This window comes from Aegilops tauschii, chromosome 4 (genome assembly GCF_002575655.3).
Source record: "Aegilops tauschii subsp. strangulata cultivar AL8/78 chromosome 4, Aet v6.0, whole genome shotgun sequence".
NCBI lineage: Eukaryota > Viridiplantae > Streptophyta > Magnoliopsida > Poales > Poaceae > Aegilops > Aegilops tauschii.
In genome coordinates, this window is record NC_053038.3 from 518,134,611 (window position 1) to 518,151,355 (window position 16,745).

Below are 16,745 nucleotides of genomic sequence, written 5' to 3' on the forward strand. Positions count from 1 at the left end.
GGTGTTTCTTCAAGTTTTGTTAGGGTTTGTGTCTTGCTCAGGAAGACGACACGGCGGCGTATCCCTGAAGATGAATAAGGTTCTCCCTGCCTAGCACCCGTCCGGGTGGTGCGTATAGCATCGTCAGTGGGCGTGTGGGGATGTGTTTCCGGCGGATCTGTCCTTGCTGGATTTGCTTGGATCTGGTCGTAGTTCGTCTACGACTCTAGTGCGTTGGTCCTATATGGCCTTAGCACGACGATTTACGCTACTCTTCAACGGCGACGATTGTTGTTCTAGTGCGTTGGTCCTATGTGGCCTTAGCACGACGACTTCCCGACTGTCTACTACAACAAGTTTTGCCCGGCTCCGGCAAGGAAGTGGTGATGACGGCGGTGCGTCTTCGGCTCGCCTCAGTGCTTGTGGTCATCGCTAGGTGGTCTACAGATTTGAATGTAGTTTTTATTATTTTTGGTATTCGTTGTACTGCCACGATTCAAGACGAATAAATCGGAAGTTTTTTTGAAGAAAAAAAAAAACGATCACTGAGATCTAAGCGGACCGGACCCCCACTCAGCTGCTACTACAAGTTAAGCAAGTCGACGACGACGACGACTTCCGCCGCCGGCTTCCTATAAAATCGGCCCGGCCCTCGCCTCCTCCGCCCCACACCATCGTCATCGTCAGCTACCTACCTCCCTCCCTCCAGCCGAGGAATCATCAGAAAACAAATGCCGCTGTGATTGTGCTTGCGCGCGACGACGATGCGGGCGCGGGACCTGCACCCGCTCTGCTGCCTCCCCGTGGACTGCCCCGGCGGGTGGTGCGCCGACCGCTCCCCGTCCTCCCCCTCCCCGCCGCCCGCGCCGGCGCCGGCCGCCGTCGCCGGGCTGCTGCACAAGTGGACCAACATCGGCAAGGGCTGGCGCCCGCGCTGGTTCGCCATCCTCCGCGGCGGCCTCCTCGCCTACTCCAAGATCCGCCCCCGCGCCGCCGGCTCCCCGACTCCGCCGCCCGCGCCGGAGGACGGCGCCGCCCCCAGGCTGATCGGCCCCGCCGGGTACGCCGCCGCCGCCCCCGAGGACCGCCCCATTGGGCTCGTGCACCTCAAGGTCCGTCCGCCCGTCTCATCCCATCTGATTGATCCTCTGCTTCTCTTTTCCCCACCCGAAAGAATCGAATTTTAGTTTGCCCTGCTACTAGATTCCTGCCCTTCTTTTTCCAGCTGGTCTGTTTTTGTAAGACAGATTCAGGGAGGTTTCGCCATTGTTCCACTGCTTGCTCGTCAATGCCTGCCGGCCATGGTGATGATCTTCAACTGTGAATGCTCTGCTCTGATGATAATAATCTTCCTAGGCGGATTCAGAGCAGGTGGAGCTATGCGCATAGATAAAAACACACAGTAACAAACAAACAAACAAATGGGAGCTGTAAAGCTAGAGAGACCAACCGGTCACATCACTCTGAGTTCGGCCTCGTTCGTGTCCGCATCCACTGACTCTACCACCTAGCTTAGCTTCCACCCCACCCACATCAGAATCATCGACACCCACCTCCCAGATCTTCACAAGAAGCTAGAGCCGCGACATTTACCAACCTACCTAGTAAACTAGATTACCACTACCAGTATACATTTTGTTGAATTAATTGCCCGGGTTAATCGATCGACAGAGATGGCGGAACGGCGACGGCGAGTGCTTACTGCTTAGTTATGCGTGCCTTTCCTGAAAGCAACTGCCCCTTTTGAATTAGCAAAGCACACGTGAGCTTTCCTGCAAGGCAAATGCTGTTGTGGATGCAACCACCCAGACCCCAGGTAGGTGGGGTTGCCAGTGACAGTGAGCACCATCTCCGTGGAGATCACACTCACACCAATGGGGCTAAACAAGATTAGCAATGCTGCTTGCCATCTTTTCCTTTTTGCCCTTTGTACATGACATTCTACAGCCCCCTCCGGCGAAGAAGTATCTCTCCGGTGAGTCTCCACATATGAAGAATGACACCATGCTCTGTGCTGGGCATGTGAAGGAACCAACTGGCTTCCAGCTGGATTCGCTCTCTCGGGTTTAAACTGGGTACTGATGGGGCCTTGGCATTGGATGTTCTTGAGCTGTTGGAATCTGAGGCATATGGTGGGGAAGGGGACTTTTAGGGCCCTCGTGTTTGTGTGAAACTGTGAACCATCCTGTTTGTTAGTTAGTGCTGCCAGGTAGCCACATTCATACCTTCAACAATTTCAGTTGAAATGATGAGGTAAAGCAAAGGCTCTACAGTGTAGTACAGTCTCTCTTCTTTTGTTTACCTACTAGGAGTAATTCTAAGTACTACACATGGTTTTGTGTAGCTGTGAACAAACCACACTTTCTGATTCGCATTTGACAGAACCACACAAACAGTTGGCACATGCTTAAAATTGCGCATGTTTTGGCAGAAAACTACACATTGCACAAAACAATTCAATTCTTTGGCTGCTGGCTAGTGGGTCCGGTATGACAATTACACCGATGATTGTGTTCCGCCAGTCAGGTTCTCACTTCTTTTACATGAATCGATTGAGTTTTATTAGAACATCCCCATAAAGTATGCCTGGTTTTCTGAAAGGAATATTTGGACTATTAGTTTTCTGCTGGTTGTTCTAAAAGTGCATGAGTTTGTAAGAATGTACTCTTTATCTAATAGTACAAAAAATCTGAGGGCATCTTTCTTATTAATTTGGGCAAGTCTCATCGAATGACATAGTGTATAGAGAGAATATGTAATCTTGTTAGATCTGTAGGTTTTGGTTGCTAACATTATCATCTAAAATTTTGCCAGATATCGTCGTTCCGTGAAAGTAAATCAGACGATAAGCGGTTCTATATAATTACTCCAACCAAGACGCTTCAGCTGAGAACCAACTCAGTTAAGGATCGTGTGGCTTGGATTGAAGCCCTTGTTTCTGCGAGAAGTGAATCTTCTCCCAATGGAGTTTTACTGTATGACCAGAATGATGCATCCTTTTCTACAGACAGGCTTAGAAATCGTATGCATGCTGAAGGTCTTGGTGAAGAGGTTATTAAAGACTGTGAGCAGATTGTCCATTCAGAATTCTCGCAGTATTATACACAGATGAAACAACGTTGTGAAGAGTATTTGAGCTTTCTTGGCAGTCTTCCACAACAGCTTGAGGTAACTTTTTCTCAAGACTTGCTGCTAGGTGTATCAGTGAACTCAATCTGCTCCCACTACTTTGATGATTGACCATCTCATTAATTTAATGTGGATTGCAAGAAAGCATTTGGTGCACTGTTAAACTTTTTTTAAATAAACTGTGTGGTCCCTGTACCCTCAGTACACTATATTCAAGTCGTTTTCAGTTATTCAAAGAAATTATAATTTTTTGATTAATTCGAAATAATGGGTTTTGCATTTATCATGGATTATGAAATAATCAGTAGCCATTCCAACTCTGTTTTAATTTGAATTACATGTACAGAAGTTGAACATGCCAACCTTAATCCAAAAAAGTTCACCCCATCTAGAAGAATTAAGGATACTGCAGACACTTATCTCTGATTCCATTTGACCCTTACAGCAAAGTATAAGTATTACAGTAATTTGTTTTTATACAGTAGAAAGATCCTCATTTCTATTGAGATTTTTTGGTGACATAACCATATTGATTTTATTTTGGATCCTCATTTGATTGCCGTGATAAATTATGCCCTACTCCCAGGGGCAGAACTACACCCCGGGCAGCTTCCCGGTGCTCAGGCCCAAACTATCACTAAATACTGCTTGATAATAATTAATAAGAGGAAAATCAGTTTGATTGACCTCACAAGGCAGAATAACAATGGTCAGACCGGGGCATGGCCAAAATTTTGGGTCCTCCCCTGCTTATTCCCAGTTGGAAACTGAAGTAAGCAATATAGAGAAATGCAATAACCTGCTCTTCATGCTGATATGCTGTGTTTTTCAGGTACTTAATGAACAAGATACTACACACTCTATCAGACCTGAATGTTCCTGCTCTGGACATGGAAAATGTTGTGGTACTTGACTTTTTTTTAAACTCTTTATGTTTTCTATGTTTCTCATACTAGAATCATGTTCCGCATCCATGATTCATGCAATGAGCTTTGAGGAAAAATATCAATTTGGTATTTCTAGTTTCATCGGTGTTTGTACCTATTTTCCTCATCCTCTCATTTTACGCTTTTAATGCACAATTTCCAGTTGCTCTCGTGCTGTACAGTTGTCTCAAGATGGATGTTTGAACATGTTTATTTGTGAATAACATCAATTTATTTGATAATCCTTTTGTTGTTTGTTGTTAAACTGCTATCATATCACATCAAATTTTGAAACTGCAGAATGCCATGTTTATCTATTGAGCTTTCATATGTGGAGCCAAATAAAAGAGAAAAATGAAATTTAGCTTTCTGTTGTTCTTAGTTTTTTTTCTTGACCTTTTTCTATCAGAGAGCAGCAACACGGAATCATCCGATGATGCTGGGATTCAGGAGTTAGATGAATCGTCAGATGAAGATGACTATAATTTCTGTGATACAAGACAAAGTTTCAGTGATTCTGCTGCGAGTCCTGACTTGAGGATGAAGCATTCAAATTCGAGCAACGACGTCCAGCAATACGATCATAATTTTGTAGAATCAAGATCTGGCAAGGGAGAGAATGAATGTTTATTGCTGCCACCAAAACGCCGCACAAAGTTGCCCGAACCAGTTGAAAAGGAGAAGGGCGTTAGTCTTTGGTCAATGATCAAGGACAATGTTGGAAAAGATCTGACACGGGTCTGCCTGCCTGTTTACTTTAATGAACCAATTTCATCTCTTCAAAAATGCTTCGAAGACTTGGAATATTCTCATTTGTTGGACCGTGCATATGACTATGGCCTAAAGGTATGAAAGTGTCATCCTTCATGCATCTTTCTTGTGATTTGTTTTTTGTTTCTGTCTTGTCGTTGATACTTAAAATTAGTGGTGGCTTTTAAAATTTAGTGAACAACGAGATGCTTATTTCCACCATGACTCATTCTAAATGTATCTTATCTGGCTGATCTGAATTTTATTTGTTCATTAGATGCAACATGGCATCTGTTACGTTTTTACCAACTCTGATCAATTAATAATTCACTGTTAGTCTGGAAAATAGCTGGCTATAATTTTTCAGTCTTCTGACCATCAATCTGAATCCAGGGCAACAGTGTGATGAGAACTCTATGTGTTGCTGCATTCGCTGTCTCTGGGTATGCTTCCTCTGATGGCCGGCCCTGCAAACCTTTTAATCCTTTGCTAGGGGAAACTTATGAAGCTGATTTTCCTGAAAATGGAATCCGTTTCTTCTCCGAAAAGGTTAGTTATTGGTAATGATCGAACGAAGTTTGGCAAGTTTCATTCTGTGAGAATTGGCATGATATATTTCTATTTGTTGTCTACGAACAGTTGTAATTTCACTTTGTACTGCATCTGCTGGTACTGTTACAAACTATACCTGAAGTCATTATGTTATTCCCTTCTTGATACCAGGTTAGTCATCATCCAATGGTCATGGCCTGTCATTGTGAAGGAAGAGGATGGAAATTTTGGGGAGAGAGCAATGTAAAGAGCAAATTCTGGGGACAAACAATTCAGCTTGATCCTGTTGGCGTTTTAACATTAGAATTCGACGATGGAGAAATTTTCAAATGGAGCAAGGTAAAAGACCTTCCTGGAGACCACTAGATCTTGATCGTTGATTGCATGACAGGCAGACCGCCTCACCCATGCCCAAATCCAATAAACGATGCTTGTCCAGCAGGTCTCATTCCTAACTTGTTACTCTCTGTACCAGGTTACAACAACCATTAATAACCTTATCATCGGTAGACTTTATTGTCATCATCATGGGACGATGAAAATAAGTGGGAACAGACAACATTCATGCAAGCTTACCTTTAAACAGCAGTCGTTTCTTGAACGTAACCCTCGACAGGTAAAACAGAACATAAATGACAGTTCCCACAACCTATGTGTTTTTCACCTTCCCTGTCATCTCCATAGATCTTACTAAGATATAGTCCTATGCAAGGTTCAAGGAGTTGTCGAGGATATTGGCGGTACCAAGGTTGCTACCCTAAGGGGAAAGTGGGACGAGAGCTTGTACTGCAATGTTACTAATGACGGAGTAAATTCCAGTGCTGAATCCACTCTGCTGTGGGAGAAACATGAGCCTCCAACTAATCCCACACGATACAATTTGTCATCATTTGCTATAACCCTAAACGAACTGACACCAAATCTCAAGGTACACCATTGGCAGATTCAGCTCGCTATCTCGGTACTTCTCTCAGCTAGCTCTGATACTGAAGCTCCGTTTTTGCCTATTGTTTAGGAGAAACTTCCTCCAACAGATTCAAGGCTCAGACCGGATCAACGACATCTTGAGAACGGGGAGTACGATAAAGCCAATTCTGAGAAGCTACGGTTGGAGACAAGGCAACGGATGGTACATCTTCCTTCATGTTCTCCTACATGTCCATGGATAATAATACTAGCGTTCACAGTTCTGTTAAAGGCCCCACTTTCACACAAAATCTCTTAACTGAAGTACTGGATCTCTTCATGTACAGGCACGGAAAATGCAGGATAATGGATGGAAACCGAGATGGTTCGACAGGGACACCGAGGACGGAGCGTTCCACTACACCGGCGGTTACTGGGAGGCGAGAGAGCAGAGGAAATGGGATGGCTGCCGCGATATATTCGGTGAATTGCCCGACAAGAAAACTTCTCCGGTTCCCGCTAGCTTGGGTATATAACTCAATTATGTAGCAGCTATTACATTTCCACCAAATAGGTGTTAGCGTGAAAAGTATTACTGAAAATATATACTACAACTACTAGCTGGCTTTCCCAATCCTCATTGGGCAGAGATGAGCTCACTCATCTCCCCTGTATGTAAACAAATACTATGACATACGACTATGGACACTATAAACTGTGCCTGTGTCCACAGGCTTGCAAGATGTAGTAGGTGCTATAGCTTGTGGTTGTTAAACCTAGATTGTCAATAATAATATTCTTCTTTAGCTGTATATGTTTTCACACAACCAATGAGTGCCTTGCTATCAAGTGCTTAAGTATAAATCTACTGATCAAGAATGTTTGTGCAGTTAACCAAATCCCAGCAATTCTGCCTGGAAAGATCAGGACATACTTGACATTTTTATGTTGCACTTATCTCCAAGATCATGATACACTTGACATTTTTTTGTGTAGTACTGATCTCCAATGTCAGGGCGTGCTTGACATTTTTTGTGTTGTACTAATCACAAACGACATGGCGTACTAGCGGTGCCTTAACCTCAACAAGCAAGTAACTCCTGCATTCTGCAGAGCCGTTGGTAAACACCTAAGATATTTTTATTCTGTTCTGCTCTTACAAATTTTCATCACCATCGTCGCCGAGGTTCTAAAATACAACAAAACTAAACTAAAACCCGGTTCGTCATCTATCAAGCATGGATGACCACTTCTTCGACGTGGAGTTCGATGAAGCCGGCGTCCGCCAGGCGCTTCTCCTTGTACACATACCCCTTGGCGGCGGCGACGAAGATCCCAAGGTTGGCGGTGCTGATGGCGGCGAGCAGCCAGTAGAAGTAGTCGAGCCTCCCCTTGTCAATGTCGTTGGCAAGCCACGGTCTCCGTCCACCGGAGGTGGTCACCGCGTGCACGACGGAGACGAGACCGGAGCTGAGGAAGAAGCCAAGCGAGAGCGTGGTGAGGAAGAGGCCGGTGCTCATGGTCTTCATGTCCCTTGGGCACTCACGTAGGAAGAAGTCGAGCTGGCCGATGTATGTGAACGCCTCGCCGGCGCCGACGAGGAGGAACTGTGGCACAATGAGGAAGACGGAGAGCTGGACGCCCGCGGTAGAGGCGGAGAGGCGGTGGCGCTCGGTTAGCCCGGCGACGACCATGGCGAGGATGGAGAGGAAGAGGCCGACGAAGATGCGCTGGAGCGGGGAGAGGCCTTGAGGGTTGCCGGTGAGGCGGCGAGCGAGCGGCGCGATGAGGCGGTCGTAGATAGGGACAGTGAGGAGGATGGAGCCGACGAAGAAGACGGTGAGGGAGCCGGCGGGGATGACAAAGGAGGGGCCGAGACGACGGTCCAAGGCCTGGGCCTGGGAGACGGAGAAGGTGGTCATCTGCGCATAGACGGTCCAGAAGATGATGGTGGTGGCCCAGGTGGGCAGCATCCGCACCACCTGCTTCACCTCCTCCACCTCTGTCACCGTGCACACCGCCCATTTCTTTTTCTTCTTCTTCCCCGACGACGGCTCTAGCTCCACCTCTACGATTGCCGCCTGATCAAGGAACCTGCACGTGGATGATCATTAATCCATGATAATTAATATAAGCAACATCAAGAGCACACCATATGATTAGAAACTGAATTAACTAACCAATTAATTAACCATTGTCCTAAATACTCCATCTGTTTCATTTTACTCCTATTTTGTGTATTAGAAACATTTCACATATCAAGGAGGAGCCCAAAGGAGTTGTTTGAGGGATTCTAAAAATGTGGAAATAGGATAAAACACACGATTAGAATGGCATAACATTAAATTCTACAAGAACACATAGAAGTTGTTTGGTTGCGCCACATGAAAAAATGCAAGAACTTATGTATAGCATTAGATGCATAATACAGTTGGCATAGCAACAAAACAAAAATTTCCATGAGATTACTATCGACTATAATTTCCTTTGAAATTGCATATAATATCTCTACTATTAAAGATCAATCTCGGCCAACTTTATGGAGCATGAGATTATGAAGTTTAGCTTTGATAATAGGTTGGGTGGTGTTCTTTTCAATAGTTATCCACCATGCGTGGTGTATGCCATAACGAACAACCTTTTAGTTAATTAATACTATGGGAAGGTGTTTAAGAAAGAGGAGTCGGGGATTGTACGTTTGTACGTCCAACTCCCCCTTCCCTAGCTTCAAACAAAAAACTGCCCCTCACCCAAGTCCTGCACTAACTCCATCAAATCAAATCGAATCTTACTAAGATCTCAACTAAATAAAAAATTGCCTTGTCTTCCCCTACCCATACCCAAATGAACAAACCAAACTTCAACTAAATCAAAGTTTCCTTGCCTTGCCGTGCCCATACCCGAATCAATCAGATCTTACTAAAACCTCAACTAAATCAGAACTTTCCTTTCCTTCCCTGTGCATACTGAAATCAAATCAAATCTTACCAAAATCTAGAATATGTTGGGTGTAAGCTTTATGTCGGGCGTGATTGGTGTTGAATCACTAGAATATGTATGCCCTCACTGCAACACACGGGCAATTAGGTAATAGACTATAGTAGCAGTTTCTATGGTTTCAAATCAATTAGACCAAATACATATGTGCAGGAAACATTTTTGAGGAAGAAAATCCTCCCAAATCCTATAAAGTTTGGATTCCATACTTTCCCCCTTTCAGAGGGTTTTGGAGATGTCTAGGTGGATTGGATGATGAGGTCTGTTGCAGGTGGAAGAGTTGCTTTGAAAGTTAATGACCATATTGGTCCATACTTTCCCACTTTTAAAGGGATCAGATAGGGGATCCACTCTCCCCGTTATTTTCTAAATAGCCGATGGGTTGGTTGTCCTTACTAAAAGAGCTTGAGTCATGGCATGATTTCTGATTTCTGGGTTGGCTCCTAATTTGGTAGATGGTGTCATGGCACTGCTCCAACATGTTGCTGACACTATCTTCCTACCAGACGATGAGCTACCTTGTTTTTAGCAGCTATCTGGACTAAAGATCAATTTTCATAAGAGTAGATTTTTTTTCCTTGGGTGAGCCCAATAGTAGATTCTAGGAATACATGGAGATTTCACTTGTGAGCTGGGTTTTTACCCTTGAAATAACTTGGGTGTATTTGGATGCTAAAATATTAAGTAATACTCGACGAGTTCCTCTAAAAGAGAGGATTGACAAGAAAATGTCTGTCTGGAAGGGTAATCGGCTTTCTACTGGAGACAGGGTTACCCTATTTTAAGGATATGTCCAAAGCTGGACACACCAGTAGCATAGAAGGAAGGGCAGGACACCCGGAAGAACGCTGATGAACGGCTGCAACGCCCTCCCAACTCAGGAGAAGGCGGAAACAGAAAACAAAATTTACCACGCGCTACAACACCACCCATCTATGAGGCCCGCCGCATGGATAAGTCATGCCGCCCTCCAGTTAGCCCCTTCACTTTGAACCTCATGCAGTACATCCATCTCCCTAGGGGTCACGCCATTGAACACCACATTGTACCAGTGCTTCCAAAGGCTCCATGAAACAAGCAATATGGTCATCTGAATGTCATTAGAGCCACCTGCAACTTCCTTTCTCGCCCACCAATCCACCAAGTCGTTGTCCATTGCAGGGATTCACTCAAGCTTTCCCCAATCCCCGGGGATAACCGACCACACCTCCTTTGCAAGTACACACTCCCAAGAAGAATGTGTTGAAGGTTCTCTAGTTGTTGGTCGCAAAATGGACAATCCGTCGGGTGCTGCAGCCCACACTGCTCCAGCCTGTTAGCCATCCAATATCTATCGCGTGCTACCAACCACCCAAATACCTTGCGTGTCATTGGCTATCTTGATCTCCAGATCATGCAAGCAATGGTACCCTAGTGAATTCATGTCTTAGTGGCCTTCCCTTGTATATGCTTTCCTTCCTAGAAGCTCTTAAAGGAGTGCTAAAGAATATGAATTCTAGTAGAACCAAGATGACCTGGCCAGAAAATGAAGACAAGAGAAAATATCACCTGGTTAACTGCTCTGCATTTTGCTTGCTTAAGTGTTCTGGTAGTTTGGGGGTGCTAGACCTATAGGTGATGAATAAATTTCTATTGATGAAATGGTCATGGAAAACTGGATAATTCTGAAGGATTATCTGCTGGCCAAGAGGTTGTCTGATGGAGCTAGTGGTTCACATTTTTTGGCAAGGACTAATGAAAGTCAGGGATGGTTTCCTTAGTGCATCAAGGAGGGTGGTTGGTGATGGGGCAAAAACTTTGATTGCTTAAGAGTTGTGGTAATTCGAGGGTGCTAGACCTATAGGTGATGAATAAATTTCTATTGATGAAATGGTTATGGAAACTGGATAATTCTGATGGATTATGGCAAACTCTGCTGGCCAAGAGGTTGACTGATGGAGCTAGCGGTTCACATATTTGGCAAGGACTAATGAAAGTCAGAGATAGTTACCTTAGTGCATCTAGCAGGGTGGTTGGTGATGGGCAAAAACTTTGATTTGGGAAGATGTGTGGCTTGGGAACAAAATCCTTAGCAACTATTTCCTAGATTATATAACAACACTTTTAAGAAGATGGTGAGTGTGAAGCAAGCAAGTCATGATGATTGAGATCGTTTTGGATTTAGAAGAACTCGGTATGCAGAGACTGCAGATCAATGAAAGGAATTGAATAGTCTGGTGGACCATGTGGTTCTAAATGACAGGAATGATAGGTCGAGATGGAATCTGAATAGTAAAAATAATTTGTGGTGGGAGATCATTATATTTTTCTCTAGTCCTCAATTTTGGCGGGATATAGAGGTATTTGTAAGTTGAAGAACCCTCATAAAATTAAGGTCTTTCCTTGGTTGGTGCCTAAGAATAGCATCTCGACCAAAGACAACCTAATCAGGAGAGGCTGGACTGGGAATGAGGAGTGTCACTTTTGTACGTATAAGGAGAGTGTGGATCATTTGTACTTTGGCCGCAACCTTGTCAAGCTCTAGCTTCTAGGCCTCGTGAAGTGGTGGTCGATACGATGAGGGCTTGTCTGCACTCTTTTCCTAGAAATCAAAGGCATTTGGTGCTGATGGTAGGAGTAACTATTTGCTGGGCTATTTGGAAGACTAGAAATACTGCAATAGAGTATGTCTTTTTGATAAAAAAAAACCATGATGATCCTGGAGCCTGGCCTGTATAAGAACTTTCTTTTTCTGTTTCTGTTCCTTCATTTTGCTTTGTATAAGAACTTTGTGGCGCGTGGTTTCTTCAATGGAAATCGGAAGGAGGCTTGTTTTTTTTTAAAGGGCCATATAAATTCTTTTCTGCAGGAAAAAAGATCGTACGAAATTTCCTTGAAAAAAAGGAAAGCTGGTCAGTGCGCTCGAAATCTGGATTGCATGGTGGCAATGTACAAACCCATGCTTGCGCACGTACGAGACAACACGTCGTGCTTGAAGCAGGTTCACCGTTCACATGCATGTGGCTGTGCGTGTGCAGTGTGTGAGTGAGCACTGGACGCAGGCCCGTGAACTGAACTAATAAACTGATAACGTACGCATCGGGGCGCCGCGAAAAGCAACACCACCACTAGTAAGTATACTCACTGTACTACGCAGGCAGTGCTAGTATTATTATATACTCCCTTCGTCCGAAAATACTTGTCGGAGAAATGTATGTATCTAGACATATTTTAGTTTTAGATACATCCACTTTTATTCATTTGTTCGACAAGTAATTCCGGACGAAGGAAGTATAACAAAAGAAGATCGTCCAAGATTCAAAGTTCGCTGGAGAACATGCTGGCCGCACTAGTGCCAAACCACAATGCATGTGTGGCAGGCAGGCAGGCGTGTCTCCAAAAAATTCTCCTCCAGCTGGGTACTACTAGCAAGTACTTCCTCCGTCGAGAAAAATTACCCCAAGCTTGTGTCTTAAATGGTGCTAGATACATCCATTCGAGGTACAAGATTTTTCAAACGAAAGGAGTAGCAACGAAGGGGGGTATAGCAGAAGCATGTGCTTGGGCCCAACCCAACCCAACAAAAGGCAGAGCTCCTGGGTTTTTTCTTTTGTGAAGCTGTTGGTTCCCATGCGCCACGCCAGAGTATTTCTTGGGGGCCTAGCTATAGTACGTGCTTGTAATGACATGCATGTGCTTTTGTACGGAGTACTCCTTGACAACATTCGATCAGCTATCATGCATGCACGAAAAGAAACAACGATCAGGACAGACCAGCCATTGGCCATGTGGGAGTGGGACTGCCCACTCACTCTAGTGGTGTACTGCACTGTCTGCCCAATACTGTACTACATGGAACCAACTCAACCAACAGCATCTATATATCTGCCTCACAACGTTAGCTGCCAATAATCAGATTTCAGTGCTTAATTATTTACTCTTAGCTACGTACTGACTATCTAGTAGATCAACGACGGGCAATCAGGCCATGTGCATCAGTGCATGCATGGTCCCTCTTAACAGCCTAGCTACCAGTACTTGTTAATCACATGCACAAACAAACATACAGGTAGTGATGCATTTTGCATGCCTGTGTCTGTGTGCACATGCACGTGAATATGTGATGCTAGAAATATATGGTGGTGTCACAGCTCACAGGATCGACCCGTCCTACGTGCGTGACACAGATTGACAGATCACTATATGTACACATGCCGGACCTACGTGCTCACCTACGTGCCAGCACACGTCAATTAAGCCACGTGCATGGTACACTGCTTTCGGGACCTACGTGTGAGTGTGACAAGGTTATATATGTACCACGTACTGTGCATTGCCTCGTGGACTACTACACTACACACTAGGCATACATTGTTCTTGTTCAGCACAAGATAATTATGGTGTTATGCATGATGTGTCTACCTAGCAGTGATCCATAGATCCACACGATGCCATGACATGCCAGACTAGAAACCAACGACGCTATCGATAACAACTATAATCCCGGCGGCGCCAATCAAATTGCTATATTATATTTTGAATTAATATGGTCCTCCATGCAACGCCGCCCGCCACCGAAGTGGAACTATGCATGGAAGTGGATAGGAACGCTGTTAATTGCAGTTACCTGCACTGCTTGGAGTGAGGCAGCTTCCGCTTGCCCCCGACGTCCTCGCCGGCGGCCGCCGCGTCGTCCAGGTCGTAGAGCATGGACGGGTCGGACGGCAGCGGCAGCGCGCGCTTCCTCCAGGCCGCCGCGGTCACGGCCGCGATCTGCGTCAGCGGGCTCCCCGCCAGCTTCTTGAACCGGTACCTGGGCGTGCCGGCCAGGAACACGCCGAGGCCGGCGAGGATGGCCACCACGCAGGCCCCGTAGCCCCAGCGCCGGCCCACGTTGTCCTGGACGTACACCAGCACGGTGACGGCGAGGAGGGACCCCAGGCTGATGAAGAAGAAGAACCAGCCGAAGAAGCGCGCCATGCGGCGCCGCTCCCCGGCGTGGGACTCGTCGAACTGGTCCGACCCGAACCCCGACACGCTCGACTTGAGCCCGCCCGTGCCCAGCGCCGTCAGGTAGAGCCCCAGGTAGAGCACGGCGAGCTGCGTGCCGGTAGGCGGCGCGCAGCCGGGGACTCTGCCGTCGCCCGTCGGGTCCTTGCAGGGCACCGGGCGCAGCCCCGGCGCGGCCGTGGAGACGGTGAGGATGGTCATGCCGGCGGCCTGCACGGCCGTGGAGATGGCGATGGTGAGGTAGCGGCCGAGGTAGGTGTCGGCGACGAAGCCGCCCAGGAGGCAGAGCAGGAAGGAGGTGCCGAGGAAGTTGGTGACGGCGTTGGCGGAGGCTGCGTTGCCCAGGTGCATGGTGGCTGTGAGGTAGGTGACGAGGTTCACCGCGATGCCCAGCGTGGTGAGCCGCTCGTTGAGCTCCACGCCCAGGATCATGGCCGCGCTGGACCACCCGCCGGAGCTGCCGCGCAGGGCCGGCCGGCCGCGGTAGTCCCACGCGTCGCCCAGGGCCTTGCTGTCGCCGCCACCGTCCTCCGCTGCGGCCTCTGCCGTGGTCTCCGGGAGCGGTGCCATGGTGGATCTCTGGAGCAGTGGATTGGTGGTACGTACGTGTACGCGGGCTAGCGAGCTAGCTGCCTCACTCACTCACTTCATTTATATCCAGCCACTCAAGCCGAAGAGTTATACTACGGTGATCGACCTGGCGGGCAACTCGACCGGCTGATCAGTCACAAAGTACACTATACAATTGTTCGTATGGCACCAACTCCTCCGGCTCCAGCTAACTGTCAATTTATGTAAGTGTTGGGAATTGAACAGGACCAACAAAGCCAGTGCGATAGTTTGTTCTTTTCATCCCAAGACAAGGTAGCACCAGCTTGTCATTGGTTCCAGCACTACACGTACATACGACAGTGGTGTTATAACATCTTTGTAGCAGTCCAAGATTGAACATCAAAGTTAAATGGGGCGGTCACTCCAATACACATACATACAATAAAGGAGAAAAAAAATAGCCTACATTGCTACTCTTGTCGAAACCAAGTATATTTGATTGGATATACGTACTTGCTATGCCGTCCGTACACCTGGCCCGGACTTGTGTTTGTCTTCTATTTCTGAATTCTGAAAGCTTTGGATTTGGATGGATGTATGGACGGATGGTCACATCGATCTTTGTTTGCTTTGCTTAACTTGTAGTTGGTTGAACTGGTTGGGTTGTAAAGTATTTCCTTTCCTTCTTTAATAATGTACTTCATATAGATCTTTTGAAGAGTCGAACTTACAAACTTTGATTAAGTTTGTGGAGAAAACATTTACGTCTAGAATGCCAAATATGTCATTGGATTCATCATAAGATGTAGTTTCATATTCTATATATTTGATATTATAGATATAAATAGTTTTCTCTGCAACTTGGTCAAAGTTTGTGAAGTTTGAGTTATCAAAAAATATATACGCACCATATTATGCAAGTATTTGTTGTTTGTGTGCAGGATCCATTTACATAGTGTTGCTTGGTTCTCCTACTGGATTGATAACCTTGGTTTCATAACTGAGGGAAATACTTACCGTTGCTGTGCTGCATCATCCTCTCCTCTTCGGGAAAATACCAACGCGGATACAAGCAATTAGCCGGCGGGGGGATTAGTAGCAGCAAGGGGCGGCGGAGCGGATGGAGCTTGCTGGCGGCCGAAGGTGGACGAAGTCTTCGATCCCCTCGGAGCAGGCCCGTTCGGCTTCAGCTGGCGGCACCAGTCGAAGAGGATGAAGCAGGCGGAGCTCCTCGGCATCTTCATGTGGCTCGGGGAGGGCTCGCCGTGGCCGGAGTCGACGGAGAGGCGGCGGCGACCGAGGAAGAAGATGAGTCGGGGTGGTGGCGCTGTTCTGTTTCCTTCTCTCGGGCGGTGGCTGGCACTGGGACACTATATACCTGCGACCTTTAGTCCCGGCTCCAGCCACGAATCGGGACTAAAGGTCCTTTAGTCCCGGCTCCAACTAAGAACCGGGACTAAAGGCCAACCTTTTTGGCGGCCAAAAATCTGCGCGGAAGCTGAAACCTTTAGTCCTGGCTGGTGGTTGCAACCAGGACCAAAGGTGTCTTTCAATTAATTTTCATTTTGAAGAAATTATTCGACAGATTCAATTTTACAGATTGAAATTAATTCTGTAAAATGCATAACAATTTGAAAACTAAACCAAATGAGTTGATTCAAATTTCTGTGGATTCATCTTGAAGATTTCAAACAACTAGTATCATTTTGACAGGAAGTTGCATAATTAATTTTGCACTTATTAATTAAATACAGTAATTGAAGACATTATTTTAAACTTTAAAAATTCATATCTTCAGTTCTGTTAAGCCAAATGGAGCAAATAAGATGTCAAATTGTTTGTCTTAACATAACCTACACATTCATATTTTGTTTGGACATAATTGCGTTGATTAGCTCCTCTGTATATTTAAAATACTAAAAGGGCAGGAATAGTTGAAAATTCACAACTTAATAGTTCAAAAAT

General features: G+C 45.9%; 2 protein-coding genes across 2 annotated transcripts; one reads left to right on the forward strand and one right to left on the reverse strand.

The window, feature by feature from the left end:
• Nucleotides 1–604: 604 nt before the first annotated feature.
• Nucleotides 605–7,054, forward strand: LOC109750143 (oxysterol-binding protein-related protein 1B). The gene is made up of 10 exons (XM_020309093.4): nt 605–1,091; nt 2,794–3,147; nt 3,941–4,013; nt 4,444–4,880; nt 5,178–5,333; nt 5,508–5,675; nt 5,812–5,952; nt 6,049–6,264; nt 6,352–6,465; nt 6,590–7,054. The coding sequence occupies exons 1-10, from the start codon at nt 744–746 to the stop codon at nt 6,776–6,778; spliced, it is 2,196 nt and encodes a 731-aa protein (XP_020164682.1). The 5' UTR covers nt 605–743; the 3' UTR covers nt 6,779–7,054.
• Nucleotides 7,055–7,364: 310 nt separating this feature from the next.
• LOC109750144 (protein NRT1/ PTR FAMILY 6.3-like) lies at nt 7,365–14,883 on the reverse strand. The gene is made up of 2 exons (XM_020309094.4): nt 13,846–14,883; nt 7,365–8,336 (listed from the first exon to the last, which is right to left on the reverse strand). The coding sequence occupies exons 1-2, from the start codon at nt 14,796–14,798 to the stop codon at nt 7,475–7,477; spliced, it is 1,815 nt and encodes a 604-aa protein (XP_020164683.1). The 5' UTR covers nt 14,799–14,883; the 3' UTR covers nt 7,365–7,474.
• Between the last annotated feature and the right edge of the window lie 1,862 nt (nt 14,884–16,745).

Coding starts and splice junctions, on each gene's coding strand:
- LOC109750143 (XM_020309093.4), top strand. CDS start 744: ATGCGGGCGCGGGACCTGCACCCGCTCTGCTGCCTCCCCGTGGACTGC. Junction 5,334..5,507: donor TCCGTTTCTTCTCCGAAAAG/GTTAGTTATTGG, acceptor TCTTGATACCAG/GTTAGTCATCATCCAATGGT. Junction 5,676..5,811: donor AAATTTTCAAATGGAGCAAG/GTAAAAGACCTT, acceptor TCTCTGTACCAG/GTTACAACAACCATTAATAA.
- LOC109750144 (XM_020309094.4), bottom strand. CDS start 14,798: ATGGCACCGCTCCCGGAGACCACGGCAGAGGCCGCAGCGGAGGACGGT. Junction 8,337..13,845: donor CCTCACTCCAAGCAGTGCAG/GTAACTGCAATT, acceptor ATCCACGTGCAG/GTTCCTTGATCAGGCGGCAA.